At 45.7% G+C, this 27,607-nt stretch overlaps 1 protein-coding gene and 1 long non-coding RNA gene across 7 annotated transcripts in view; one reads left to right on the top strand and one right to left on the bottom strand.

Moving 5' to 3' along the window:
- Positions 1–27,607, top strand: part of Dixdc1 (DIX domain containing 1) — an 83,115-nt gene that overhangs the window by 9,117 nt on the left and 46,391 nt on the right. The window contains exons 1-3 of one of the 6 annotated variants that reach the window (XM_013346281.2): positions 1,093–1,458; positions 21,090–21,219; positions 26,132–26,257. In XM_013346281.2, the coding sequence (XP_013201735.1) occupies positions 1,399–1,458; positions 21,090–21,219; positions 26,132–26,257 (316 nt within the window). In that variant the 5' untranslated portion in view covers positions 1,093–1,398. Of the gene's footprint in view, positions 1–1,092; positions 1,459–12,805; positions 12,821–21,089; positions 21,220–26,131; positions 26,258–27,607 lie in introns of those variants that run through there. The other 5 variants (XM_013346279.2, XM_005347313.2, XM_026778992.1 and 2 more) reach the window with 5 other exon arrangements.
- LOC113456060 overlaps positions 13,424–27,607 on the bottom strand; it is a 19,837-nt gene continuing 5,653 nt past the window's right edge. The window contains exons 2-3 of the long non-coding RNA XR_003376929.1: positions 15,838–15,948; positions 13,424–13,805 (exon numbers count right to left, since the gene is read on the bottom strand). This is a non-coding gene — a long non-coding RNA (uncharacterized LOC113456060). The remainder of the gene's footprint in view (positions 13,806–15,837; positions 15,949–27,607) is intronic.

Genomic DNA, 27,607 nt, shown 5'->3' with positions numbered 1-27,607 from the left:
TTCTTTCTTTCTTTCTTTCTTTCTTTCTTTCTTTCTTTTTTCAAAGTTTACTCTGAGAACACGCAAATGACTGGTGTTCTTAAAAACACTTGCTATGTAGTCCAGGCTGGCCTTGGGCTCATTGATCTACCTGCCTCTGCCTCTAGAGTGCCAGGTCTGGGCTTATATGTGTGTGTGTACATGTGCATGCATGTGTGTATAACACAAATATATAGTGTATGTATATAATTGTTTTTATATTGAAAGGACTCCACATAGCTTAGGCTGACCAGAAACTGGCTATGTAGCCAAGGATAGCTCCTGATCCTCCTGCTTCCAGCTTCCAGTAAAGGATCACAGGTGTACACTCTCAGCAGTTATTTTATTTTTAAAATCAATTAATTAGTGTGAGAGAGAATGATGTGTGTATACTGGTGCCTGTGCCAGAGAGGAGTGAGTTCTCCCTGTCCACCTTTAACATGGTGCGTGGATTGAACTCAGGTGTCAAGCTTCTGCCAGAGCCTTTATCCCTGGAGCCACCTTGCCCACCTCCCCGCATAGCAGTGATTTTGAAGAGAGAAGAGTAGCAGGTGGTAAAGCCTTGGTCATCCTTGAATTATCTTTGATGTTCCTGCTGTGATGTTATGATTTGTTTAACACTGTTTGTTTGTTTATCCTAATACTTAAAGACACAACACACCCACTCCTCTTTTTTTTGTTTTGTTTCTTGTCCTCCTACTTCCTCTTCCTTTGGCTGCCTCACTCTCCAGTCCTCTGTGGAAAAAGGTCGCTGTTAGTCTGAAGAACTGGATGGGGGAATCCTGTGACTCACTCCTTTTCACACCCACCTTATGGTGAGGTGCGTTCAGCCTTAAGTGAGCAGAGTAAATACGTGTGTGTGTGTGTGTGTGTGTGTGTGTGTGTGTGTGTGTGTGTGAGGTCCCGTGCGAGCGCGTGTGCTTGCGCACGCGCGGGGACGCCCGCCTCCAAACCTGCAGTGTAGTGATTGTAAGCTCACGCTTCAAGCCCACTGTGTCAGCGCGTGTGTCTGTGTGCACGCGTGTGTGAGTGCTCGCTGCGCGCGCGCCAGTCCGGAGGAGCGTGTGCGCGCGCCCTCGGCTTCCCCGCACTCCCGGGCGGCCGGGAGCTGGCCGCCAGCGCCTCTTACCTCTCCGTGCCTGCCGTGCGCGCCCGGCTGTTTCTATAGGAACCAGCAGGGCGCCCGGCCCCTCCGGCTGCGGCCCGCGCGCGAGCATGCCCAGTGCAAGCCGCTAGTTTGGCTCGGGTCTCGGTTTCCAGTAAGTGGCATGCGGGACTCGGGAGAGATCCCAGGGAGCTAGCTGAGCTGATCGCCTTTGTGTGCAGAGGGAGGAGGAGGCGGCGGCGCGACCCCACCCGGGGAGCCCCACGGCAGGAACAATGCTAGCCTGCCTGACCCGCGGGAACTTACTGGATGTCTTGCAGGAGGGCTTCAATGAGGTAACTGCCCCGCTCCTCCCACCCTCAGCTCCCCGTCACCCCGTGCCTCCCGCCTAATCTCCGGAAGGGGATCCAGGGGGGCGGGCATCCTCCGGGGGAGCCCAGAGCACATCACACACGTCAGGGTTGGAGAGCCTGGTGGCAGAGCCAAGGTGGCGGGTGCGGTGCAGAAAGATGCTCGAACCTGAGGACATCAGAAGGGCGGTGGGCCTCTCTCTAAGCTGGATGGTGGCCTTCCTGAGCGCGGAGGTCTTTTAGGACCACGGACTCAGAAGGGGTCTCCTTGCAAGAAAGGTAGACCTCACGCCTCCCAGGGACTCTCCAGGGACATCCTTGAGGGAAGTCCTGAACTGGAGACAGCAGAGCTCTTTCTATTTCAGGAGCTAAGTGGATGAGTCACGGGAGGGGTGTGGTGGTGTGGCATTGGTAGAAAGTTTGAGAGGGCAGGAGACTGCGGGTGGTCCACACGAGGGGCCCATTCCACGTGGGAATTCCCTGAGTCCCGCACGTTGTGTCCTTCACCGCCGAGGACAAGGTTCTCTAAGAGGAGCAACCTGGGTCACAGGCCCAGTTTCAGGAGCCAATATGTGCCCCCTCCTGTGAGAACTGCTGAGGAGCCTCAATCTGACAGGAAAGGTGGGCTAGGCTTGTTTTCTCCTCACAAGTTTCTCTCAGAATTCTATTACCTCTTCCCTTTGCTTCTTTTGTGATCCAGGCAATTCTTGTTGGAGACCCTTGCCATTTGCCCTCGCTCCTCACTAATCTTTTTGGTTGCCTTACCCCAGCAGCCACGAAGGGATAGGCTATGGGCCATGGCTTCCTGCCCACTTTTTCCTCTGGCCACCTCTCCCTTCTCTATGGATTTCTTGGGGAGGGGAGCTTGGGAATGCTGTGTTGATGCTCTGCCACTGCCCTACTCCTCCACCCTTTAAGGCAGCCCTTGTGTTTTGAAAATCAGGTTTTAGCCAGATAACATATAAAATCATGTTTTTTCCAGGCACTGGTGACTGAACCTAGGCCTTGCATATGACTATGGGCTCTATCTCTGAGCTACACCCCCAACTCAATTTTCTTCTTAAATATTATCAGTACAGGCAAGATGGAAGAGCCTTTTGTGCCATTCCCTGTTTCCACCCCCTACCCAACCTTTCCCCTAGAGGCAACCAACCATTCTCATGAATTTCCATGTAGGATTTTTTTTTTTCCTACAGCTGCACGACAGGCTCCCTCCTTGATCCCTGTTTCTAATTAAGAAGCCCTGCGTTCTGACCTGCGTTAGAGCATTCCCCAGTTCTGGCCCCTGTGCCCCAGCCTTGTTCCTCACAGAGAGAGAGAAAAAAAAAATCCAACGGAAATGTTCTGCCAGTATGACCAACTGTGCTGGAATTTTCCTTTGGCCGAGGGGTGTCACAACCTTCATTGACGGGCAGAGCGCAGAGCGTGTGTCCTGCCTGCAGGACTGGTCTCCTCGTCTTCACATCACTCCCGACTGAACACAGTAAGAGACTGGTTAACAAAGAGCCTCAGACCCTGGGCTGAAACACAGAGAGCCAGGAATCACACCTCGTTAAGGGCCTCCTGTGTTCTCCTTCATCTCTTCTCCCTCTCTGCCCCTGGCCCTTCTCTGGTCCTTAACTGTGTCAATCCAACCCGTTCACCAATTGTGGCAAAAGCCCCTGGATCCTCTCATGGCCTCTCCCTTTTTCTGTTTTAACCCAGCTCTCTGGTGTCAGGACCCATCTTCTGATTCGAAGGCAACTGGCACAGAGCCAAGTCTTAGCCTTTGCTTTCTGCTGGGTTTTTTCATTTCTAAATCTTTATCTGAAGACCCTTGTGAAACCGAAGCTGCATGGCTATTATTCCCATGCCTCTGTACATAAATATTGCCTAATACCCAGTTCTTTCAAAACAAGAGGAAAGGGGGGTGAAATATTTTTTTTCCTGTAGTGGTAATGGAATATTCCTAAAAACAGCAGGCAGACAACTTTGTGATCAACTCTTCTTTTAAGAACAGTCCAGTAATGTGTCTTTGCATCCTGTGATGTCTAAATTGTCTACCCATCTCACAAACTGCTCTCTCTGCAGGCTCGTGTGCTCCTTAGTAGTAGAATCCTTAGTAGATTTGAAAACTAAAATAGTGCTTTGATTTTATACCTCTAAGTAATATAAATATTAACGTTAAATTTAGTTAACACAATCTTCCACATACATAACAACATTTTCTTCATCCCTCCCCATATACTGCCACATAATATGCTACGGAATAACAGGATTAGTGAAGTAATTGGTGTGGTTGGTGGGAGCCCTGTTTGATCTAGTCCAGGCTCAAGGTTGCTAAATAGGCCCAGTAATATTCAGTCTCTTTTGTTAGAATCCTATGATAAGACTATAAAAGGGGACTTAAAAGAGTGTGTCAGAATACACTTGATTCCTCTGAGAAATTATTTCTACTGAGGCTAAGAATACCACACATTCAGCCACCTCTTGGGAATAATCTAAGTATATCTGAAGCTATCCTTCATCACCCCGATGGTTTATTATAGGTCTGTGTGGTTAGGGCTGCAACCTCATTCTTCCTGGCAGAGAAAACTCCCACAGGAGACAGGGAGATGGCCTTAATTGGTTAATTATAAAGAAAGCCAGCAGCAAAGAGAAACCCTGCCCTTTGAATCAAGGCTTCCCTGTAGTTACTGCTGGTCTTTCCTCAGTCCGAATGCCACTGAATAGAACTGCATATGACAGAATCTTCTTTCCTCACATTGCCCACCTAGAGGCCTGGCCTCAGCATGCCTGGCAAAGACGTCACAGAACTGATTCATGCCAGCGATGCTAAAGCAGTCTCTCGTACTGACGTGGTTAATTTTTACTGTGAGTTATCCATAGATTTTTAGCTACTGTCATTAGTAACCCACCTTGGCTAGAATGGGTTTTTCTCTAATTCTTTACTTCCTTATTTTGCATTTGTTTCAAAGCTATCTGTGTGGTGGGTGTGTGCGGCGTGTACGTGCACAACCCTGAAATTGACGCCAAGTGTCCTCCTCAGTTATTCTCCCCTTGCTTTGTGAGGCAGGGCCTCTCACCCAACCTGGAGCTCACTGATTCCACTAGCCAGCCTGGCCGGCGAGCTCTGGGGATCTACCTGTCTCTGCCTCCCCAGTGCTGCTGGGCCTGACTTTTTATGTAGGTGCTGGGTATCAGGTCTTCATGCTTACATAGCAAGCACTTCACCGACTGACCCATCTCCCAGGCCTGTTGTTTCTGACACAGGGTCTCATGTGACCCAGGCTGGTCCTAACATTGTAGGTAAAGGATGATGTTGAATTCCTGATTATCCTGTCTCCATTTCCCCAGTGCTGGAGTTGCAGGCATGTCCCTCAACACCTAGTTCAAGCTACTTGGTATTGGTTGTTATACTAACATTGTCTTTGGCAATATGAATTCTGCCAGTGTTTCTCCTGGGGGACAAACTTTTTTTTTAAAAAAAAACTTTGGTGTTTTTTATTTGGAGATTTTAGTAGACCTACATTTATAATATGGTTTGACCAGTAACCATTCGTTTATTTGTTCATTGAATGAGGGGAATATATTTACAGCTGTTGAGAAGTGTATAGGGAGAGACAAAACCTATGGGAAAACCCCAATAGGATGCTTAATGCCATAAATACCACAAAAGAGTAATGTTTATGGGATATTGAAGACTTTCTAATTAATAAACCATGAAAAGAAGCAAATACTTATCCACCTTCGTGTTCACTGAGGTCAGGTCCCCACCACCACCACTGCCACCACCACCGCCGCTTAGCTGGCATACGTGTGCAGGCAATCACTCACCAAACACTCAGTGAATTACTGTGTTTACCAGGCACTGTGCCAGGCTCTGGAAATAGAAACCAAATAACAGAATCTGTTTCCTAATGGAGTTCACAGGCCAACGAAGATAAAGAAAGCATCGTACTTGGGAACTTTGTGGTAGTGCAGACATGTTGCTAGTGGAAAAGAGGGAACTGCTGCCTAGTCTTGCTGGGAATGGCTAAGAGGCTGAAAGTGAAGCCAGGGTCTGGCCGTGTGAACTGGCAGGTTTTCCCCTGCCTGTTTTTCTCTGAGTAGAAAAGACATATCAGACATATTGAAAAGCCACGTTAAGATCATACATGTTTGTCTGAGGGAAGTAGCGCATTGCTGGAATCCCAGCCGCTCAGCAGGTCTGGAGGCAGGAGGGTGGCTTAGTCCCCATGTTGGCATATTTAGATCATCATGGGCAGCATAACAAGTCCTTATCTGGAAAAAAAGGCGGGGTCACGAGGGTGGAAAGGTGACTCAGTGAGTAGAGGCATTTGCCACCAAGCCTGGTGACCTGAGTTCGGAATCTAGAACCTACTCTTAGGAAGGGTAGAACTGAGTCCTGCATGCCATCCTTTGATCTCCACACACACACCGTGGCAGGGACCCACCTACTCCCACCCCCCAATAAATAAATAGATAAATAAATGTTTTGTTTTTTAAAGGGAAGGGTGGGGGCAGGGAATTTATCTGCTTGTTAGTCCCTGAGAGCAGAGTGTGAGCCTTCGTCTGGCCTCATCCTGTCGTGGGGATACTGAGTAAGGCGAAGCTCCAGGCAGAGGAGCTGCTGGGAGCATCTTTAGTGCCTCCTGCTTTCCAGGAAGTAGGGTTGCAGCACTGGGCCTAAAAGAGGCTCTGGGCACTCTCACAATGAATTTCCCAGCACTCTGCTGAAGAAATGAAAGGCCCACGAAGCACTCCTCCTCACAGCCTGATTTTTTCTCTAGGCTGACTTCCTCACTCCCCACCCAGCCTCACGGGCTTTGTTCCCACCGGTGCCAATGCCAGCTCCACAGATGCTCCCTGGCTGAAAGCTGCTGGGCAGCCGTGTGTTCCCTGTGCTGAGTGATGGGCAGACCAGGCATGTGCAGCAGCGATAGGGCACAGTTTGCCAGGTGCCACTCCCCGCCCCCAGGTGGTTTAGAGAGTTTGAACATGAATAGTACTTCATCTGCCTCGACGGGCTTTGTCCTGGCTGGAGGAACCGAAGGCTCAAACCCATGCTTTTCTGAATGAATTTCCATATTGGTTCCTAAGCTAATCCCCACTGAAGTGGTCATATATGTAGCCTTCTCTGGCCACATTTAGTAAAGGGGTGAATCTGGTATCAGAAGCTGACGGTGGGCCAGATATTCTGTTTCTAAACTAAGAGACACCCTAGACTATAGATTGATTGATTAGATTATAGATTGACTAAAGATTCATTCTCATGCGCTTATTGAGCACTAACCTTGTAACATGTATTCATGAAGGCTCAGAGACTGTTTAGAGTGCTTATACGTATTGGAAATTTTATAAGATTATGGTAAGTTTATGAAATGGTATCATTCTGAAAAACCTTAGCTCTTCTCCTTTTTCTATATGATCTTTTGGCCATAAAGCTGAACATTGATATAAACAGCCTTGTCTGTTTATATTCTGAAAGAAGAAGAAATTTTAATGATACTTTTGTGTTAACCCAACTGACCACCAAGTACAATAAACAAAGTACACTGCATCAGTAAAGGGCCAAAAGATTTAATAGAAAAGGGTCAGGCGGTGGTGGCGCACGCTTTTCATCCCAGCACTTGGGAGGCAGAGGTAGGTCAATCTCTGAGTTTGAGGCCAGCCTGGTCTACAGGCTGAGTTCTAGGACTGCCAGAGCTATATAGAGAAACTGTGTCTCGAAAAAAACAATGCAAAACAAAAAAGAATTAATAGAAAAGAAATCCAATATTGTGGAGTTTTTTTCCCCTGCTGGCAGAATATAACCCCGTCATAACTAACCTGGACTTTTAAGTCTGAGGAACTGCTTTTTCACCCTCTGCTGCTGGAACATCTGAGTTCTAAACAGGCTGGTCTCCCTGTTAAGCTAATTTTCTTTCTGGCCATTCAGTCTCCTGCACTTTCTCTAGCACTTGCTGCTCTTCCGATTGGCCAGCAGGGAGCCACAGAGCCAAAGCCCTTGGATATTTCTAGACTAGCAACATGGAGTTCCCTGGTGAAAATTACAACCTGCTTTTGCAGCTTTACCCAAACAAATCCTCTGCATAAACAGTCTTTGATCTCCATTGCTGAGGGGCAGGGAGCAGAGGCTAAGGTTCTGAAGTTGTTGGGAGGAAAGGGCAGGTCCCAAAGACAAACAGAAGGAAAGTTGTGGCAGCAGGAGGAAGGCTTTCAAGGCCAAGAGTCCCTTCCCAGACGAAGAATGTGATTAGAACTGTCTACACTGAGAGTTTGAACCCAGACGTAAGGTACACAGAGTGATTTGGAGGAAGCTGATGAAAGCGGTCACCTATGAGCCTTGCCAGACTCAAAGCCTGCTTAGATAGCTAGACCTCTGCTGCTTCTATTTCTCCTTCCTCGGAGGCCTGACTCAGAGCTATCTTTTAAAAACCATTTATTTTTTACATTTATGAATGTTTTGTCTGCATGCATATATATGTATGTATGTATACACACACACACACACACACACACACACACACACACACACACACATATGCTGGTGCACTCGTAAGTTCTGGTGCCTGTAGGGACCAGAAGAGAGAGCCAGATCCCTGGAACTGGAGTTACAGCGGGTTGTGAGCTGATACATAGGTTCTGGAAACCAAACCAGGGTCCTCTGCAAGAGCAGCAAGTGCCCTTAAGCTGTGAGTCCTATTTCTAGCCCTGGACACTGGCATCTTTATAGCTTCCCCAGAACAACTTAAAGGTGAAAGTCAAGACAAAGTTGACAGGTTCTGTACCGTCCTGGACACAGTATATACCAACTGTCTGCCTTGCTCCTTTTTCTTTGTGAAAATCTGGGTGCAAGTGCCAAAACCCAACTTGAAAAAGAAGAAATCGGAAGTGGAATTTAGTGACTCATGGACTCTGAGGAAAATCTGAAAAACTAAACCACAGAAAAGGCAGAGCCACAGCAGCGGTTCAGACTTAGTGAAAAGCAAGAGCTCTAGCTCTGGCAGCAAGGCTCCCCGCTCTCTGCCCCCTTCCCAAGGATGCCTTCATTCCGTCTAATACAGACAGCTTGTCATGAGTAAACGGGTAGCTTGGTTTATCACAGCGTCTAAGTGTGGTTTGTGTGCATGCAAGTGCATGTGTGCATATGTGCTCACATGTGTGAGCAGGTCACTCCTCAGGTGCATGTGTGCACACGTGCTCACATGTGTGAGCAGGTCACTCCTCAGGTGTCCTCTGCCTTTTGTTTAAAGTAAGTTCACTTATTGGCCTGGTACTTTGCCAAGGAACCTAAAGTGTGTGGCCAGGGAGCTTCTAGGGGTTCGCCTGTCTCCATCTCATCTTAACACCTCTGGGATCACCATGCCCCAGCTCCAGGAGGTCTGACACCCTCTTTTGGACTCTGGGGCACTTGCTCTCTGTCTGTCTGTCTGTCTGTCTGTCTCTGTGTTTCTCTCTGTCTTTCTGTATCTCTGTCTATCTTTCTCTCTTGTGCACAGACACACACACACAACTGAAATGAATTTTTTATTTTTAGTTCTTTTAGGAGCCAGGTGCAAGGAGGAGTAGGGAAACGGGAGGGGAGGTTCAGCAGAGAAGAAAAAGGGCATGAGTGCTCTAGGCTCCGAGACCACCCTCAACCCCAGTCCTATCCAGAAAGACCTATTTAAAAACAATTGGGGGGCTGGAGATATGACTCAGTAGTTAAGAGCACTGGCTGCTCTTCTAGAGAACCCAGGTTTGATTCCCAGTTTCCATATAGTGGCTCACAACCATCTGTAATTCCAGTTCCAGGGGATCCAATAGCTGCTTCTGGCCTCTACAGGTGCCAGACACACATGTGATGGGCAGTTACACCTGAAGGCAAAACACCCATACACATTAAAAAACTCAGCTAACTAAAACTCTGGGCCTATGAGATGGCCCACCACCAAGTCTGATGACCAAGTTTGATCCCTACAGGCCTAATGGTAGAAGGAGAAAACCTGCTCCCTCAGGTTGTCCTCTGACCTCCACATGCGTGTTATATGTTCACATACCATAACCTTCCTAGATATACACTCAGACACACAAATAAATAGATGAAGGTAATACAAATATTTTTAAAAGACATTTGGCTTTGGGGAACTGAGGATATAGCTCAAGTAGAGTGCTTGTTGAGTGTGTTGCTACCTAAGGTTTAATACCTCGCAATGCAAAACAAATATCTAGCTTTATATAAGTTACAATTTAAAGAGTACTATAATACAAAAAAAGGTGGGAGGTGAAAATAAAACAACTGGTGGCACTTAGGAGAGTGGCACCTCTTGCTTTAAAAAGCATACAGTGTTTCATCTGCTGTGGAGGAAGATGCCCTCATCTGTTGTTAAAGCCAAGCAGCTGAGCCAGGCAGGGCTGGGCCCACACCACAGCCTCTTCTAAGGTAAGCCTCTGACACCCGAGGGGAAGTGGGTGGTGCTCCTCACAAGAATGACTTTGTCCTTTAAACTAGGCTTTCTAGAGCCAGCTGCAGGCATTCGTAGCAGAGGAGCAGGGTCCTTCCTGCCCCTTAAGTGAGATATCTCCAGGCCTCAGGGACACTAGACCCCCCAGTTAAGAAGCTGGAACCCCCACCCCCGCCCAAGTTAGCCCGAAAAGTGTGGAGCTGAGTCCTGGAGAAGAGCAATCTAACCCCTCACCTCGGATAAGAATTTCCCCATGCATTGAAGCTCTGAACACTCTCGCTAGATTCCATTTGGCTGACTTCCTCCAGTGTGAGTAGTGATAGATGCCCCAAATGCCAGCTAGTCATTCAAAAAAATAGTCGATTTAACTTAAGACTTGCCAGTTTCTTTTTCTTTCTTTCTTTTTTTTTTTTTTTAAAAAAAAAGAACTATATGAATCTGGGCATAACAAAGTAGCCACAGCATCTTAATGTCTTCTAAGCTCATGGGAGGACTTCCGGCTCCGTCATAATGAAGACTTAGTTCCCGCTCGCCCCTTGTGCTGCAATCAACACCTCTGGGCCACTTGATCAAGGTCACATCTGGAACTTTTCTCACCATGTCACACCTTTAAAAACATCTTTTTTTTTTTTTTTTTTTTTTGGTTTTTTGAGACAGGGTTTCTCTGTGGTTTTGGAGCCTGTCCTGGAACTAGCTCTTGTAGACCAGGCTAGTCTCGAACTCACAGAGATCCGCCTGCCTCTGCCTCCCGAGTGCTGGGATTAAAGGCGTGCGCCACCATCGCCTGGCTTAAAAACATCTTTTTAGAGAAGGAGGGTCACTCTGTCACCCAGGATGTCTTCAAGTTCACTGTATTGCCCAGGCTAGTCTTAAACTCACAGCAGTCCTCCTGCCTCAGCCTTCTGAGTGCTGTGGTTATAGGTGTGTATTCCCACGTCTGACTCTACACCTGATGTCTTGAACCCTGGCACTGCTCAAAACCCACTACTAATTTCATTAAACTTAGTATTTTTGTTCCATCAACCTCTTCTTTCCCCGGTGTTTTCCATCCTCTTGTCTTATCCACTGGTTTCATCTTTTCTCCCTGGCCCTGAGTCTGTGACCAGTGACTTCCATCCTCCCTCCCTTCTCCCTGTGATCCTGAGTCTCTGACCACCTCCAGCTGTCCGCCTGTGCTTGGTTCCTCCTCGAATGGTCCAGGCCTGCTGAGCCGCGCTAGAGTCAATGGCTTCACCTCTCCAGGTGACTCACTCCTAGCATTGGGCTACGGAGCACCTGTTGCTGCAGAGTGTCTTCCGTGCTCCCACAGGGTCTGTTCTCAATCTCCCTCCCTTCATTTCCTCTTTCAGTTGATCCTCTTTCCAGGAATGACTGACTTGGGGTAAAGGGGCCTGGGACCAACCTGTCAGCTTTCTGCTTGCCACCCCCACTCTTCTCCCACGACTCCTCACTCTGGATGGGAGGAAGTAGCTTTTCCTCCCCTCCCAGCCTTGCTGCATCAAGTGTCCCCTTCTTTTGGTCGTTTTCCTTTCACTGACCCCTTCCCCCAACCTGCAAATTCGTCTTATCCTGAAAGCCACTCCTTCCCTGTGCTATTTTCCTTTCTAGCTAGGACCCTCGCTCACTTCCTTCTTGTTTTTATTTTCCTGCCTCCTGGGGTCCTCTCAGTTCACTACCTCCCGACTGCAGCCTTGGCGCTTCTACAGAATCTGTTCCCCCGCAAGGTCACCAGACTCATCTGTTATTACTATTACATCAGATGGCCCTCAAGTTCCTCAGGCTGCTGCTGTCCTAGAGCCCCTCTTTGAATTCCTTGCCACAAACCGCTCTGCCCTGATTCTTCCTAAGTCTCAGGACATTTTTTTTGTTGTTGCTCATCTCACCATTTCCCCCTTTACAGATGAGTGTGTGTCTGTGTGTGTGTGCATGTGTGTTTGTCACTACATATGTGTGGAAGCTAGAGGCTGATGTCATGGGTCTTCATTGATCACACATCACCTTGTGTACTGAGGTAGACCTTGAACTTCCCCTTCCTGGCTGGTCTGTCCAGCCAGCTTACTCTTTGGAATCCTTGTTTCCACCTTCTCGCTGATTGTCATGCTCTCCTAGCTTTTATGTGGTTTCAGGGTTCTGAACTCCTTTCTTTACGCTTGTGTGTTAACCAGAGACATTTCCCTAGCCTGACCCTTGCATCCCCTTAAAAAGTCATTATGATGATGCGGTGCACATGACATGCATGCCACACATATGTGGTGGTCAGCAGACATCTTTGGAAGTCCATCCTTTCTTTCCACCTTTATGAGGTATCTGGGGACTTAGTTCAGTTCAGCAAGTGCCTTTACCTGCTGAGCTAAGTTCATCTCACTGGCCCACCGCTTGTTGATAAGTCTCCGGTTTCCTTGTTATAGGAGAAATAATATATTCTTTGGAGTAAGATGGAATGGTTTGAATACTTATTAGAAGTGTGACTTGGGCATGTTTCCCCATATAAAAATGGCATAAATAACAATGATTTTAATGACTGGGTCCTATCTAGTTTGCTCTCTATTTCTGTGACAAAGCACCATTACTAAAAGCAGTGTTGAGGAGGAAAGGGTTTGTTTGGCTTATACTTCCATATCAAAATAATCATCATGGGAAGCAGGGGCAGGAACTGAAGCAGAGGTCATGGGAGAACACTGCTTACTAGCGTGCTCCTCATGGCTTGCTCAGCCTGCTTCCTTATACCACCAGGACCACCTTCCTGGGGCAGCTCCACCCCCAGCGGCCTGGGCCCTGTCACACCAGTCAGTAATCAAGAAAGCACTGTGCAGATTTGCCTATGGACAGTTTGCTGGAGATATTTTCTCAATCGAGGGACTCCTCCCAGATATCAAGTTGACAAAAGACTAGCCAGCCAGGTCTGATGGCTGAATGAGGTAATGCATGCATATTCTCTCTCTCTCTCTCTCTCTCTCTCTCTCTGGCTAACTAGAATAGGCATTGAGTGCATTTGAGTTCTCTTCTTTCCCTCACATGCCCTCCTCAAACTTTTTATACCAAATAACTTCTTATAGTTTGCCTCGCTTTCTGGAATGCTTTGGAAGGCAGGATGTGGAATAAGCACTGAACGCAAATCTTTGTTCTGCTATGGACCAGCCCTGTGACCGTAGCTGTGCTGCTACGCATGACCTTGGTTTTCACACCTATCAAATATGAAGAAGCGTTCCCAGAGGGATCAGGGTGTGCGAGCGAGGTGGTCAGTACGTGAAAATATGTGGTCAAGTACTTAGCACAGTACCTGGCCTGTAGGAAGTGCTCAGTGGAAGGCAGTCATTTGCACAGTTCTTGCTTGACTTGCAAACACACACACAATCACACACACACACTTTATTTTTATTTTATATACACTGGTATTTGTGCCTTTGTGCATATCTGTGTGAAGATGTCGGATTCCTTGGAACTGGAGTCACAGATGGTTGTGAGCTGCCATGTGGGTGCTGGGAATTGAACCCAGGTCCTCTGAAAGAGCAGCCACTGCTCTCAACTGCTGAGCCATCCCTCTAGCCCCACAGGGATACTTCTCAATGTGTGTCTTCAGTCCAAGCCCCATGCCTTGTACTCTGAATCTGTATTTTGTCAGCTGCCTGGAAAACATCCCCACCCTGGTGTTCTACAAATAGTTCAGACTGTGCCCAGAACTGAACTGTTTGCTTTGCTCAGGTCTCCAGGTCCCCTTTATCCCTACAGCACTGCCAGCCAGCCAGTCCTCAGCATTGCTTCTGGGTCCTTTCCCTCAGTGCCACTTCCTGTCACACCTTTGATTTGTTTCTGGAGTGTCATCTTCTACCTGGTAATGCTTTCACTTAGGGTCTCGTCTTCATCACTTGGTCTCTTCATTGCCTTCTTTGACAATGGATGTTCCTATTAAAATGGATAATTGCAAAGATTGGTGAACCATTAATTAACATAATAAAGGAGAAAGGGGGAGAAAACAGAAATATATAAAATTAGAAATGGACATGGAAAAATAGCCATTGAAACAGGAAAAAAAATCACAAAAGAGTTTATAGATCTCTATATAGATATGTGGCCATTTTTAGGAAATTAGACAGAAATAGAAGTTCCCATGGAGAAATAAATAGACAAGACTAGTTAAGAAAGCAGCAAGATCGTTTTCAAGGAAAGAGGACTGGCTCTAGAAGATATTAACATAATTTCATGGGGATGGGAATATAGTTCACTTGTAGAGTACTTGCCTGACATGTGTGACGCCCAGGATTCGACCCTTACCACCTCGTGAGGATCCTGGTCTAACCTGGTCGTGGCCACCTTTGACTACTTAGTGAATTGGAGGTCAGATTGGGACACACAAGCCAGCCGTCCCTCCACAAGCACCTGGGAGGCTGTCACAGAAGGATCACGAGTTTGAGGCTGTTCTGGGCCACAAAGTGAGGCTTTGTCTTAGTAAATAGACTCTGAGTAGCACATTTTGGTGCTGGTGCATGGGTAGACATAGACCAGTGAGGCAGAATAGAAAGCCCAGAAATAGGCCCAGGAATTTATGGAAATTTAGAATGTGATAAAGTAGTGTCTCAAATCATTGGAATAGAGGGCTGTGTTTGTATAAATGGTGCTGGAACAAGTGGCTAACCGTTTGGGAGAGGATAAATTAGAGCTGAATTTCATATCATACAAGAACTCCAACTGGATATAAGATCTAAAAGTGAAAATGAAAGCTTATAAGGAATTTTTCTTTTACCTCTTAATTTGGCTTTCTAACTATGTTTCAAAATTTAGGGGCTTAACAAAAATTAAAAACAAAACCTCATAACACTCCACCATAAATAAAGTGATTACTCATGAACTGGACAGAATGCATGACATAACCCAAACTAGGATCTGACATTCTTAATATATGAAGAATGCCTGCCTGGGGCATTCAAATTCATTTCTCTCCTTTTCCTGATCTGTCAGGGTGTAAGGAGTCTAGCCACATTTTCCCAGCTCCAGGGATTCTGCCATACTTTCTCTGTTGGAGATCTTTGATGTGTCCGTAGGTAGAATGCTTGCCTGGCATGCGTGAAGCTCTGGGTTTGGTCTTCAGCACCACATACAACCAGGCATTGTAGCCTGCCTAGAATCCCAGCATTTGGGAGGTAGGTGTTCAGTTTTCCTTGACTACGTAACAAGTTCAAGACTAGCCTTGGACCCTTCATGAGACCCTATCTCAGAGAGAGAGGCGAGAAAGGATAGGAGGGGAGGGGAGGGGAGAGAAGAGAAGAAAGAAAAAAATTAAAAGCCCCCAGAAAGGCATGATGTCCTTGCCAAAATCTATAACCTGAATTTCATCGTCAGAAAACCAGGGGTAAAACTAAAGACGGGTGAGATGGCTCAGTGCTTGTCACCAATTCTGACAACTTTTTTGATCCCAGGACCCATGCAGCACCCTTTTAAAAAGTAAATTCAAAGGAAGTCTGTAGATTATGTAAATGGTAGTTTCCTGTTTTGGTCTTTATGCTGTGGTTCTCTCTGGTGATCTAGGTAATGAGTATAGATGAACTCTTTGTATAGTTACCTTTAAAACAAAACAAAACCCAGATGTCATATAGTCAAGGCCAGCCTCAAACTTGCTGTGTAGCTTCTGATCCTCCCTGCCTGAAGGGGGTTACAGACACGTCATCACCACGCCCACTTTATGTAGTGCTGGTGATTGAACCCAGAGCCTTCTGCATGGCAAGCTGTCTACCTGTGGAACCATATCCCCAGCCCACATTTACCTTTTCAGGAGCCAGAAATTATTTCACAGTGAAAAGTTAATAAATTAAAAAAATAATCCTTAGGGGTTTTGAATGACCCTGTCCATGTGAGCCAACAATGGAAACAAAAGGAAAAACAGAAGCGAGGAAAAAAAGAAAGCAGAGAAATAAGCGAGGGAGCTCCACACATCCTTTACCTCCAATGCACTGCAGTAGGCAGGGAGTGACCGGATTTCAGAGAGCTCTAGGCAAGGAGGATGGTCCAGTAGGCTGAGGAGACACTGGCTCTTCTTTGTCTTGCCATACATCTAGAGAGAGAATCTGTGGCTGAGTTGGTATTTTTCACACTCAGATGGGCATACAGACATCAGGGGATCCCGCTAAAACACAACTTCTGATTTGGCAGAGCTGGGAGATGCTAAGAATAGTCTGCTTTCCCAGCAGATTCCCAAGTGATGCTGATATGGCTGGTCTGAACCACAGTGAGCAGTCGAGAGCCACTTAGTGTAGATGAGGGGTACACAAGGGACCCCCGCGTCGCCTGTGGAGGGGTGCTTTAGACTAAAGAGCATCCTTCAGGGTTTACCGACTCCCTTACAGCTCAGAAATGCGTTAATTTAGGTGTGGAGAGAACTTTTGCCTTGGGTATTAAATTTAAATCCCACAATTCATGGTTCATCATCTGGGTGGCCTTGAACAGCTTCTTTCACCTTATTTTGAGTCTCAAATTTTTTGTCTTCCTCGTAGTTAGAATATCCAAATCAATCAGATTAACAAGAGAAAAAAATGTGTTTAGCAAGACACCAGCATAGCTTTGGAAAGGATAGATGTTCCAAAACTTGATGGCTGTTACTGTCGCTGCTGGAGGACCCGGCAGGGATTAATGTGCGTGAGAAGTAGTTAGGAGCCTCTCTGTTATCTTGCCATGCATCAAATAGAGAGGACCAGCAGTCAGTTTTCTATCCTAGACTGTTTGCTTCTTTGCAGCCAAGGCAAGGCTATGGTTACTTAAGATGACATTAGCTTGACCTACTGAAAAATCATGTCCCTGCCCAATGAACTTCTACAGTAGCGTAGGTGCAGGCCTGATAAAACGTGACAAATGACTCTCTCCTAGAAGCAAATTTATGTTGAGCACTTTTCCTAAGAAGCAAATAGTTCTGAACTGTGCTGACTCCCCGCAGAGATCTTATTCCCACCTTAGGTCTTTGGAGTTCACTGACCTCTTTGTCACCTTTGCTCATCAACCTCTTGAACTTCATGCTGGGCTAATGCCTGATGCTGTGTTCATCCCCTTGTAGCACTTGCCTCTTCCAGGTAGCAGGTTCGTGTGTGTGTGTGTGTGTGTGTGTGTGTGTGTGCATGTGTGGTGTGCGTGTATGTGCAGTGTGGTGTGAGTACGTGTGTGTATGTCTGTGTGTGGTGTGTGTGTGCAGTGTGGTGTGTGTGTGAGAGATGTGCGGGAGTAAGGTGTGTGTGTGGTGTGCATGTGTGTGTGGTGTGCGTGTGTATATGTATGGTGTGTATGTGTATGTGGTGTGTGGGTGTGGTGTGCACTTGTGTGTGGTATAGTATGTGTGTGGTATGCGGGTGTGTGTAGTGTGGTGTGTGTGTGGTGTGTATGTTTGTGTGGTTGTGTGTGGTGTGGTGTGTGTGTGTGGTGTGCGTGTGTGGTTTGCATGTGTAGTGTGGATGTGTATGATGTGCGGGTGTGGTGTGTATGGTGTGTGTGTTGTACATGTGTGGTGTGCATGTGTGATGTGCATTGTGGTGTGGTGTGTGTGTGGTGTGTGTGGGGTGTGCATGTATTGTGGTGTGTGTGTGTGTGTGTGTGTGTGCATGTGTGATGTGCATGTGTGGTGTGGTGTGTGTATTTGTATATAGGCCAGAGACTGATGTTGGGATGCCTTCCTCCATCATTCTCTGTGTTATTTTTTGGACCTGGAGTTTTGGTAGACTGTCTGGCCAGTGACCTCCTATGACTTACCTCTCACCTGTCTCCATGCCAGTGCTAGAGTTAGAGGTGTGCACCACCCACCATGCCCAGTTTTTTTATGTGGATGTTCAGGATCCAAACCCAGAGCCTTAGACTTGCATTTATACTAGCAGTTGACCCACTGAGCCATCTCCCTAGCCCTCCTGCACACTGTGTGAAGGTGTGAGATCTTTGTAGTCCCGTGGGTTGCGCTCAAATGATTGGTGAGCCAATTGGACGACACACAGAATCCTTCCTCGCAGAGTCTGAGGAGTGTGAGAGGATCAGGGAAGGATTTCTGGAAAGAGTGACACTTGATTGAGACTTTACAAAGCATCGGCAGGCAGAGGGAGGTGCAGTGGCGTGGGAGAAACCATGATGCACTTGAGGAAATGTGTGCAGTCTGGATAGACCGAGGCATGACAGGGACATGGAGGAGAAGGGGTGTCTGAGACATTGACACCATGCCTTGTCATTCCCTCCCCTGAAGAAGACATTAGTGCCAGCAACACCGGAAGATCACACAAATCATCACATCCCATTGCACAGCTAAAGTCTCGAGTGAGGAAGAGCAGACAGGGCTTACTACAGGGCAGCTAAGAAATAGGATTTATCTTAAGGATAATGGAAGACCAATTAAGAACTTTAAGCAGGAATGCTTTAAGGATGCGTTAAAGGTGGCTGATATTATAGACAGGCAAGTTGAGCCGGTTGTGGTGGCACAGGCCCATAATTCCAGCACTTGGAAGGTAGACGCAGGAGGATTTCTGAGAGTTCTTGGTCAGTCTGGTCCATGTAGCAGGTTCCACCCCAGCCAGGACTTCATCGTGAGACATGATTGTCTCAAAATATAAATTAGATGAGAAAGATACAGGAAAAATGATTAGCAGTTTTGTGTGTTTTGAGACAGGAGCCCTTGTAGCCCAGGCTAGCCTCAAGCTGACTCCATCTCCCCAAAGCTGGCATTACAGGTGCGTATCACCTCCCCCTACTAGGAGTTTTACCACCTCAGTGTTACTCTTAATGCTCTCTCTGCTCTGAACTTGTTTCCCTAAGTCAGAGCACAGCACTCACTCCTGAGGTGCCCTTTGCCGGGCTCCTCAGGCAGGACTTGGAACATTGTGTATCAGTGCGTTCTGGGGATGAGTGTCTCGCTCACGTTTTCTGCAGTGAGCTGGTTAGCAAGGCAATGTAATGCATAGGCAGTGCTAACTGGGTTTTAGAACTGGACATGCTGTGTCCTAGTTCTGGGGACACTGGGGAAGTTATGTCACTTCTCCAAACTTTATCCATAAAATGGAAATAATACTGGCTTTATGGTTGTGGTAGTTTGAATGTAATTGGCCACCATAAGCTCATAGGAAGTGGCACCATTAGGAGGTGTGGCTTTGTTGGAGTAGGTATGGCCTTGTTGAAGGAAGTGTGTCACTGTTAGGTAGGCTTTGACGTTTCCTATGCTCAAGATATTCTCAGTGTCTCAGATCACTTCCTGTTGCCTGCAGGGATCAAGATGTAGCTCCTTCTCCACTCTCCTCTCCAGCACGATGTCTGCCTGTACGCCACCATGTCCTGCCATGATAATAATGAACTAAGTTTCTGAAACTGTAAGCCACTCAATTAAATGTTTTCCTTTGTAAGAGTTGCTGTGGTCATGGTGTCTCTTCACAGCAATAGAAACCCTATGACAATGGTTATTTTGGGGTTTGTTTATATATTATACATATATGTATATATATTATGTGTTTATATATAGTATTTTAATGTTAGATATAATATAGTATATAGTATGTATATTTTAATATATTATATATATTTGAGAATAAAATTAGATGATGCTGGTAACAATAATAATGACCACGATTGGCAAGATGGCCCAGTGTGCAAGTCTGACATCCTAAGTTCAGTCCCCAAGACCTGCAAGATGGGAGGAGAGAACCGACTCTTAATAGCTATCTTCTGACCTCCACGCTTGTACCATGTAGTGTGCAAAAGCACACACACAAAATAAATAAAATGTAAAAGCAATCAACCCTTTGGTAAGCATCAATTTTGTGTCAGACCCTAGGCCAGATACATTCATTGAGTCTTTAAACCAGAACACCAGAAGCAGTAATTAAAATAGAATACCAGAAATAGGGCTGAAGATATTGCTCAAGGGGAAATCACTTGCTAGCACACACCAGTCCTTGGGTTCAATCATTTGTGCCACAAAAACAAGACAAGCACCAGAAATGGTGTTCAGTTTGTGCAGGCTCTCAATAAATGTTAGATCCCTCCTGCCAATTCCTGCTGGTCATTACCGGTCCGATAGCTTAAGTGGCTGATGGATTATCGCTTTAGCACTGCCTTACAATGGCGATTTCCAAAAATCAGCAACGAAACTAAGGCAGATTTCATCTGAGCCCAGGAAAGCAGCCAGTAAGTAATTTCCGGCTTCCTTTAGTAATTTTCAGCTTCCTTTCACCCAGGAAATGCTTGTGACTTAGAAATCAACTGTACTTTAACCAAATTATGATTTGATATAATTAGCCCTTGAACTTAATTTTGAGGTTCAGGATCTTGGGCTGTTACAGAAACGAAACATCTGCCTTCCAGACTGTTATGTTTTTTGTGTGTTTTTGAGATAACAATGTCTATCTTCTGACTAGGTGGTGACAATAAGCATCAGAATACAAATTGTGCTTAAAAGGAAAATGGAATGTGTAGGGTTGTGTGCGGGATGGAATGAGTTCCCTAAATGGCTCAACCTAGAAACCTTCTCGGTTCCTGGCAGCACAGGGCCCCAACTTTCTGTGAAGTAAAGGAAAATGCTTTTTAGTCCTCAGAATCACAGTCCCCTTGGTGGCTTTCTTTTCCTTCCCTGCATCAGTCTTATGTAACCAGACCCTCTTTGACAATATAAAACACAGATTAAAACTAACTCTCTAGCAATCCTAGGATTATGGGCTCAGGAGGGTAAATCTTCCGTGGAGTGTGAGATGACCGCACCCACATCTCATGCTAAGGAAAGCAGCTGTGGGAGGCAGCGCTGTGCTTGGGTCCTGGTTCGTGTCTGGTTCCACAAGATCAGTTCGTGGGAGTGTCACGGTCCATTGTGTTTAAAGTACACGAGGAACTATAACTGCAAAGTGTGGTGAGTTGCTGGCAGCAGTCATGGTACCTGAATACTGGCTGGCGCCCTGGACTCAGCCTTGATCCCTCTCAACAGAGCGTGGAAAGTGGGAGTGACCCCTGGAAGCATGTGTCTCTTTATCTGTGGCTGCAGTGCTGAATTAGTCGGAGATTACTTTATCCCTAGGTGTTAGCTTAAAGCTAAAGATTTTAGAATGTGCTCTGGGGTATCTTAAAACCCTTTTCTCCTTCCTGATATAGCTTCCCCTCTGTCCCTCACCCTCTCATGCTGCCTTACAGGGACAGGATAGGGGATGAGACTGATATGCCATCTTTCCCTTATCTCCGCCTTTTATTTTCCAGCAACAGCTGCAGGCCTATGTGGCCTGGGTGAATGCCCAGCTGAAGAAGAGGCCATCCGTGAAGCCTGTGCAGGACCTGCGACAGGATCTCCGAGATGGAGTGATCCTGGCCTATCTCATCGAGATTGTTGGTCAGTTGGCCTTGGACTCTGATGCTAGTGTAGACGAGAATCTGACTTCTATCTCCTCCATGCTCCCTTCAAGCAGGTTGTTCGCATTCATGGCGATGGAGTTGGGAAGACCTAAAATATTTGCCCAAGGTTAATTCACATCCGGTCAATAAACACTGTGCTAGGCACTGTATTATATGAGGAGATGTTGGCCCTGCCAGTGCCCTCAGAGGCTCCCAGTCTAGTTGGAAAGACTGAAAAGTGAGATCCGTCTTATTACTATGTTAGTATCCTGATGGGGGTACATGCAGAGGAGGGTTCACAGAAGAATCACCCTCCCTTAGTCCTAGGGGTTCAGGAATGGCAGAGCAGAAGAATCCATGTCAAACAGAGGAGGAGGGCTTCCAGGCTTCCAGAAGAACTGCAGTCTAAGTTAAAAGCACAGTGGGAAGCCTGGAGATTTGGCTCAGTGGTCGAGTGTACTGGCTGCTCTTGCAGAGGACCTGGTTCGATTCCTGGCACCCGAGAGGCAGCTCACAACCATATATAACTCTAGTGTCAGGGGAACCAATACTTTTTTTCCTGCACAAATATACATGCAGGCAAAACACTCATGCATGCACACACACAAAGACACACAAAGGAAAAACAAAACAAACAAAAAACAGAAAAGGGAGTAGCATTCAGGCCAAAAGAGAAAATGTCACCAACAATAGGACTCTCTTCTGTGTGTGACACTCAGACCCATGTGTTTTCACAGGAGGGTTTTCCTCTAACTTCAGGCTCTCTTCTTATGAGGGTCTTGTATGTCCAAAGTATTTTCCATCGCTCCACTGTGATTTCTCTCACTGACTGACAATCAGGTATTCCATAGACCGAGCTCTTGAAGAGAATGATGCTCTATACTTTGCTCTTATGGTTCCAGAAACCCCAGCTAAATGCATGTAATCAGTTCTCAAACATTTATTACTGACCAATTGATATTGCTGGGTGTCCTGGAGGTATGTGGTGTGGAAGAAGCTGGTTTGTAACAGGCAGCCTATCTGCCTATCTGTGAGTACTTTTTTTGGAGACAGCTCACGATTGACTAATCATTTGTAATAAGTGGAACAGTGGCTCGGGTAATTGTCGCTGGTTGGTGGCATGCTTGCTATTTTGTGAGCTTATTTGACCACCACACCCTTAGGAAACAGATATTATTGCTTCTGTTTCCAGGAAATGAAAGGGACCATCTATAAAAATTAATTAATTAATAGATACTTAGTATGTGTAAAAAAAAATATGCTCTTTTGATTTCTTTGTGTAATACGGTTGAGTTAAGGGAGTACTCCTCATCCAAAATGCTTGGTACCAAAAATGCTTCAGCTATTGGATTAAAAAAAAGTAGAGAGAGAGAGTTGAGCACTTACAGCTAAAAATTATGGAAAGTCCATAGTCTGAAAATGTCTCCAAATCAGAATTTTTTTGAGCACTAGAATTATGCTTAAAACATTTCAGATTTTTTAACTGGAGAGCTGGCTCAGCAGTCAAGATCACTGGCTGCTCTTCCAGAGGACCTGGGTTTGAGCCCCATGGTCCACTGGAACTCAGCATGGTGACTATATAACTCCATGGTGACATCTATAACTCCAGTTCCAGGGAATCTGATGCCCTCTTCTGGCCTCCCTGGGTACCAGACATGCACACAGTACATAGGCATACTTGAACATGCCCATATACATAAAATAATAATGTTTCAGATTTTGGAGCATTTGTAAGTTCAAAGTTTTAGATTATGGATGATAAACCTATATTATTTTACTGATGAGGTTTACAAGGCTCAGCCACTTGGCAAGTTCATAAATATTGAAGTATTCAGGTAAAGGTGCAAACCTAGTTCTATTTTAATTCCAAAGATCTGACTAGGGAAATGACTCAGATATTAAGAGTATAAATAATGATTTTGCAGATCAACCAAGTAGGGTGGCTCACAGACTTATGTAATTCCAGCTCCAAGGCATCTCTCTTCTGGACTCCAAGGTCATCAGCACTTCTATGTACACACACACACACACACACACACACACACACACACACACACACACGCATGCATGAGCATGCACGCACGCACACACTCATACATGCACATATGCATGCACTAAAAATAAAAAAATCCCCAAATCCATTTTAAGCATTTTCTTTCCCCCTTATTTAAATAGATTACATGTGGACTAGCAGGAACTATAGGCACAAAAGGATAAAAACGAAAGCTCTTCTTCTACCTGTATTCCTTCAACAGAAACTGTATCAGTACTTTTGTTTTCTGTGACACAAAGCAGCTTAAAGAAAGAGGGTTTGCTTTGGCTCACAGTTTGAGGAGAAATCCAGCAGAGTGGGAAGAGTGGTGGCAGTCAGTCAGGGTGCAGCCACACCCAGAGGACTGAGCAGCGAGTGCTGGTGGTTGGCTCACTTTCTCCTGTCCCTGAGTCCAGGATCCACGCCCAGGGAATGGTGCTGCTCATTTTTTGGGTTCTTCCCACCTTAACTTACTTAATTAAAACACTCTCTCACAGGCGTAGCCAGAGAGGCTAACCCAAGGTAAATAGTTCCTCAACGGAGAGACCTGTTTCCTAGGTGATTTATACCCTGTGAAGTTGAGCATCGGTGTTGGCCATCAGCTACTCATCCTCCGTTCGTGGCATAACCGGTGTTGTTTCCAGAGATGGTATAAACCTGGGAAGCAGTATTAATGTCTTTTTGTTTTCCCAAAATCCAGATTTCAAAACACTGTCTTTTCGTATGTGTGTGTATGCATGTGTGTGTGTTTCTGCAAATTGAACTGGGCCTTGAATATGCTAGGCAAGCACTCTACAACTAAGGCATATTCCTAGCCTGAAATAACCTCAAGGAGCCGAGGAGCTGGTTCAGTGATGTTTCATGTGCAAGCATGAGGGTTAGAGTTTGAATCCCCAGTACCGATGTTTAAAAAGCCATACATGGTCATAAATGCATCTATAACTCCAGCTGTGGGGGAAGAAGACAGGAGGATCACTGGGGCTTGCTGACCGCCACCCTTGCTCCAAGTTCAGGAAAAACAAAACAAAAAGCTGTTTTAAGGGAATAAAGTATATAGTGACAGAGCAGATGCCAGCTTCTTCCATATGTGCATCCATGCACACACATGTGTGCACACACCACATACCTCATATACACTCAGACGTACATAACAAAAAGAGAAAACCTCATGGCCTCTCCCTAATTTTGTATATTAGGCTTCAGTTTTTCACTGAGTTCTGGACCTGCATATACAGTGTCCTGATCACCACTGTTTGAATGTCTTAGATGCAGCTAACCAGAACTTTGTATTTCTTTGTCCACACCAAGCCGTTTACCATCCTTGCCCATCTCCACCTTCCATCTTCATCAAGTCATTCTCTCACTTGCTAAGGAGAACTCCTAGAAGTCATTCCTGAGTATTTTCTTTCCCTCCTGAACCACAGCCAGTTCTTAACATGTACTTTCTGCTTTGTATTCAAAATATACTCAGTGTCTGACTTCTGGCTAGCCATTCTCTTCCACTTTAACCCTTCCCATCCTTATCTCTTGCCTTGAATATTTAGACTCTCTTTCTAACTAATCTCTCTGTTTCATCCCCCACTCATGATCTATATATACACACAGTCAACTTTGGAAAACAGTCACAAACTAGTTAATGTCCCCATCCTGTCTGAAAGTCCCCACTGGCTTTTTATTACCCTTGGAATAAAATCCAGGGTCGTTCCTGTGGGTCCCCAAGGCCCTGTGTGACTGGCCTTGCTTAGCTTGGTGCCCTTTCCTGGGTCTTGACTCTGATAACTCCACTCTAGCCACACTGGTCTTTTCTTTTTCAGACAAGGTCTGATGTCACGCAGGCTGGCCCAGTACTTGCTTTGTAGCCATGGCTAACTTCAATGAATCTGATGATAATTCCTGATCCTTGTGTCTCAGCCTCCCAACTGCTGAGATCGTAGGCATGTATTACGTGCCTAGCTAGCCACACTGCTCTTTTTACCCCTCAGATAGGCTGAGCTAATCCCATGTTGGGGTTTGTATGGCTCTTCAGCCTGGCATGTGCCCTTCTCTCTTAGTTAGTTAGAGTTTCTGTTGCTGTGAAGAGACACCAGGAACCATGGCAACTCTTCAAGAGGAAAACATTTAATTGTGATGGATCACTTATGGTTCAGAGGTTTCATCCATTATCATCACGTCGGAGAGCAAGGCAGCATGCAGGCAAACATGCTTCTAGAGCTGGAGCTGAGAGTTCTTTCATCTTGACTTACAGGCAACAGGAAATATTCTGAGAACCTGGTGTGGCTTGAGCATACATGAGACCTCAAAACCACAGTGACATACTACTTCCAACAAGGCCACACCTACTCCAACAAAGCCACACCTCCTAATAGTGCCACTCCCTTTGGGGGCCATTTTCTTTCAAACCACCATACTTTCCTAAATATAAATATTTCTTATTCAGACTTTTCAAGACTGTATTATTAGAAAGGCCATGATCACTATTCTTTTTTGTCTTTATTTTTACCTTAAATTATATTAAATGTAACTTGTTATATTGTAGTTAAGCTAAGAGGGAAGACTCTTGTTTACCTTGTTCCCTGCTCTCTGTTGTACCCAGAACAGTGTTTGGCACACAGCGTGAATATTTGTTGAATTAGTAAATGTACACACAATAACTTCACAGGACTGTGTGTTTATACCTGAAAGACTGAAGCGTTCTGAAAGGTTTTCATTTTTCCCCAACCACTTCCCCTGGTGCAAGGAGTGAGTCTTAACTCACTCCTTGTTTATGGAGACTTTTAGTGTTTGTGTCCCCTGCCTTGTCTGCGCCTGGCTGCTATGAAACTTTGATAATGTTCTTCTGACCTTATGTGTTACTGTTTTGTTTCCCCTCTCCTAACAGCAGGAGAAAAACTGAGTGGTGTACAGTTGAGTCCCAGTAACCAACAAGAGATGAAGGATAACGTGGAGAGAGTGCTACAGTTTGTAGCTTCCAAAAAGATTCGCATGCATCAGACTTCAGCTAAAGGTTAGTCAGTACTTCATCCTCGGGAACGGAGCACTTAACCTTTACTGGTGCTAGCCAGTTTGACAGACTCCCTTGGCCATGTGGGCAGCGGCTCTGAGCAGACTGGAGTAGGATTAGGCTCATGGTTTTATGTCCTTGTTCCATGAAGACAGGTAACCCCTTAGAAGACAGTGATTGAGTACTGAAATCCCAGTGCTCCAGAGACCTGGTTGAAGGTGATAGCGCTCTGTTAATTTGAATTGAATATAGATATACTTGAGTGTGTGGGGGAAAATTAATGATACAAGAATAAATGACAAAATTGAGATATTAATTTTGGAATGTCTCGTTTAAATTTTCACATATGAAGATGGATTGTGTTTTCTGAGATCTTTGGGTTTTATGATCGAGTACTCCTACAAACCCTCATAACTTATGCTTTTCCATTAAATTTCCTAGAAGAAACTCTTTCATTTCATTATTTTTCTTTCCTTTCCTCCTTTCCTTTATTTCCTGAGACAGGATCTTATGTAGCCAGGCTGATCTTGAAACTTCCACGTAGCCAAGGATGACCTTGAACTTCTGACCCTCTAGCTTCTACCCCCTGTAGTCGCATTACAAAGCGGCACCATCCCCCAGCTTTATGTGGAGTTGGAGACTGAACCCCAGGGCTTTGTTAATGCTAGGCAAGCGCTGGGTTAACTGAGACACGTCTCTAACGCCGCCCAGCCTCAATATATGTATTTTTGAGACAGGGTCTCACCGTGTAGCCCTGGCTGGTCTAGAATTTGCTGTATCCTAGGCTTTCCTGAAATTAGGTGTTTCTCTTGTCTCTGTATCTTAAGTTATGAAATCAGAGAGAGATGTGTGCCACACTCAGGTTAAAGGGAAAATATTTTATAGCATTTCTTTCTTCTTTTTTCTTTTGGCTGTGAGAACATTCCAGGCAGACAAAGGGGGCCCTGCAGTGTTTATATGTAGTCTTCTGGAGTGCATAACCCTTTGCCCATGCTGTGAGAAAGGCGCCTCGTAGGGGTCCTCCGAAAGCATATGCTCCCTTCTCCTTTTGATGCTTTTCTGGAAGTGACCAGATCTGGTCTGTTTCAGCACCAGTTTCTGGGTCTGTTGCCTGTACTTTTGCTGAGAATGAGGGCGGGAGGAACCCTTTCATGTTAGATTATTGGTGCTCTGTGTGTTTGAAGTTACCCAGGTGAGCAAATAGTGACCATTAAGAGCACTTGGTAGAGGACATCAAATAGTCCTCGGCATGCTTTGTACATTCGAAAGGCTACAAAGCCAAACAACAGAATTGTAGCCATTTCCTTGCATTACCTTTAACCAGAGCTTTCACAATATGTGTCCCGTCCCCCC

The sequence above is a fragment of the Microtus ochrogaster genome, chromosome 5, assembly GCF_000317375.1.
Source record: "Microtus ochrogaster isolate Prairie Vole_2 chromosome 5, MicOch1.0, whole genome shotgun sequence".
Classification (NCBI taxonomy): Eukaryota; Metazoa; Chordata; class Mammalia; order Rodentia; family Cricetidae; genus Microtus; species Microtus ochrogaster.
This window is presented reverse-complemented; position numbering and strand designations above follow the sequence as displayed.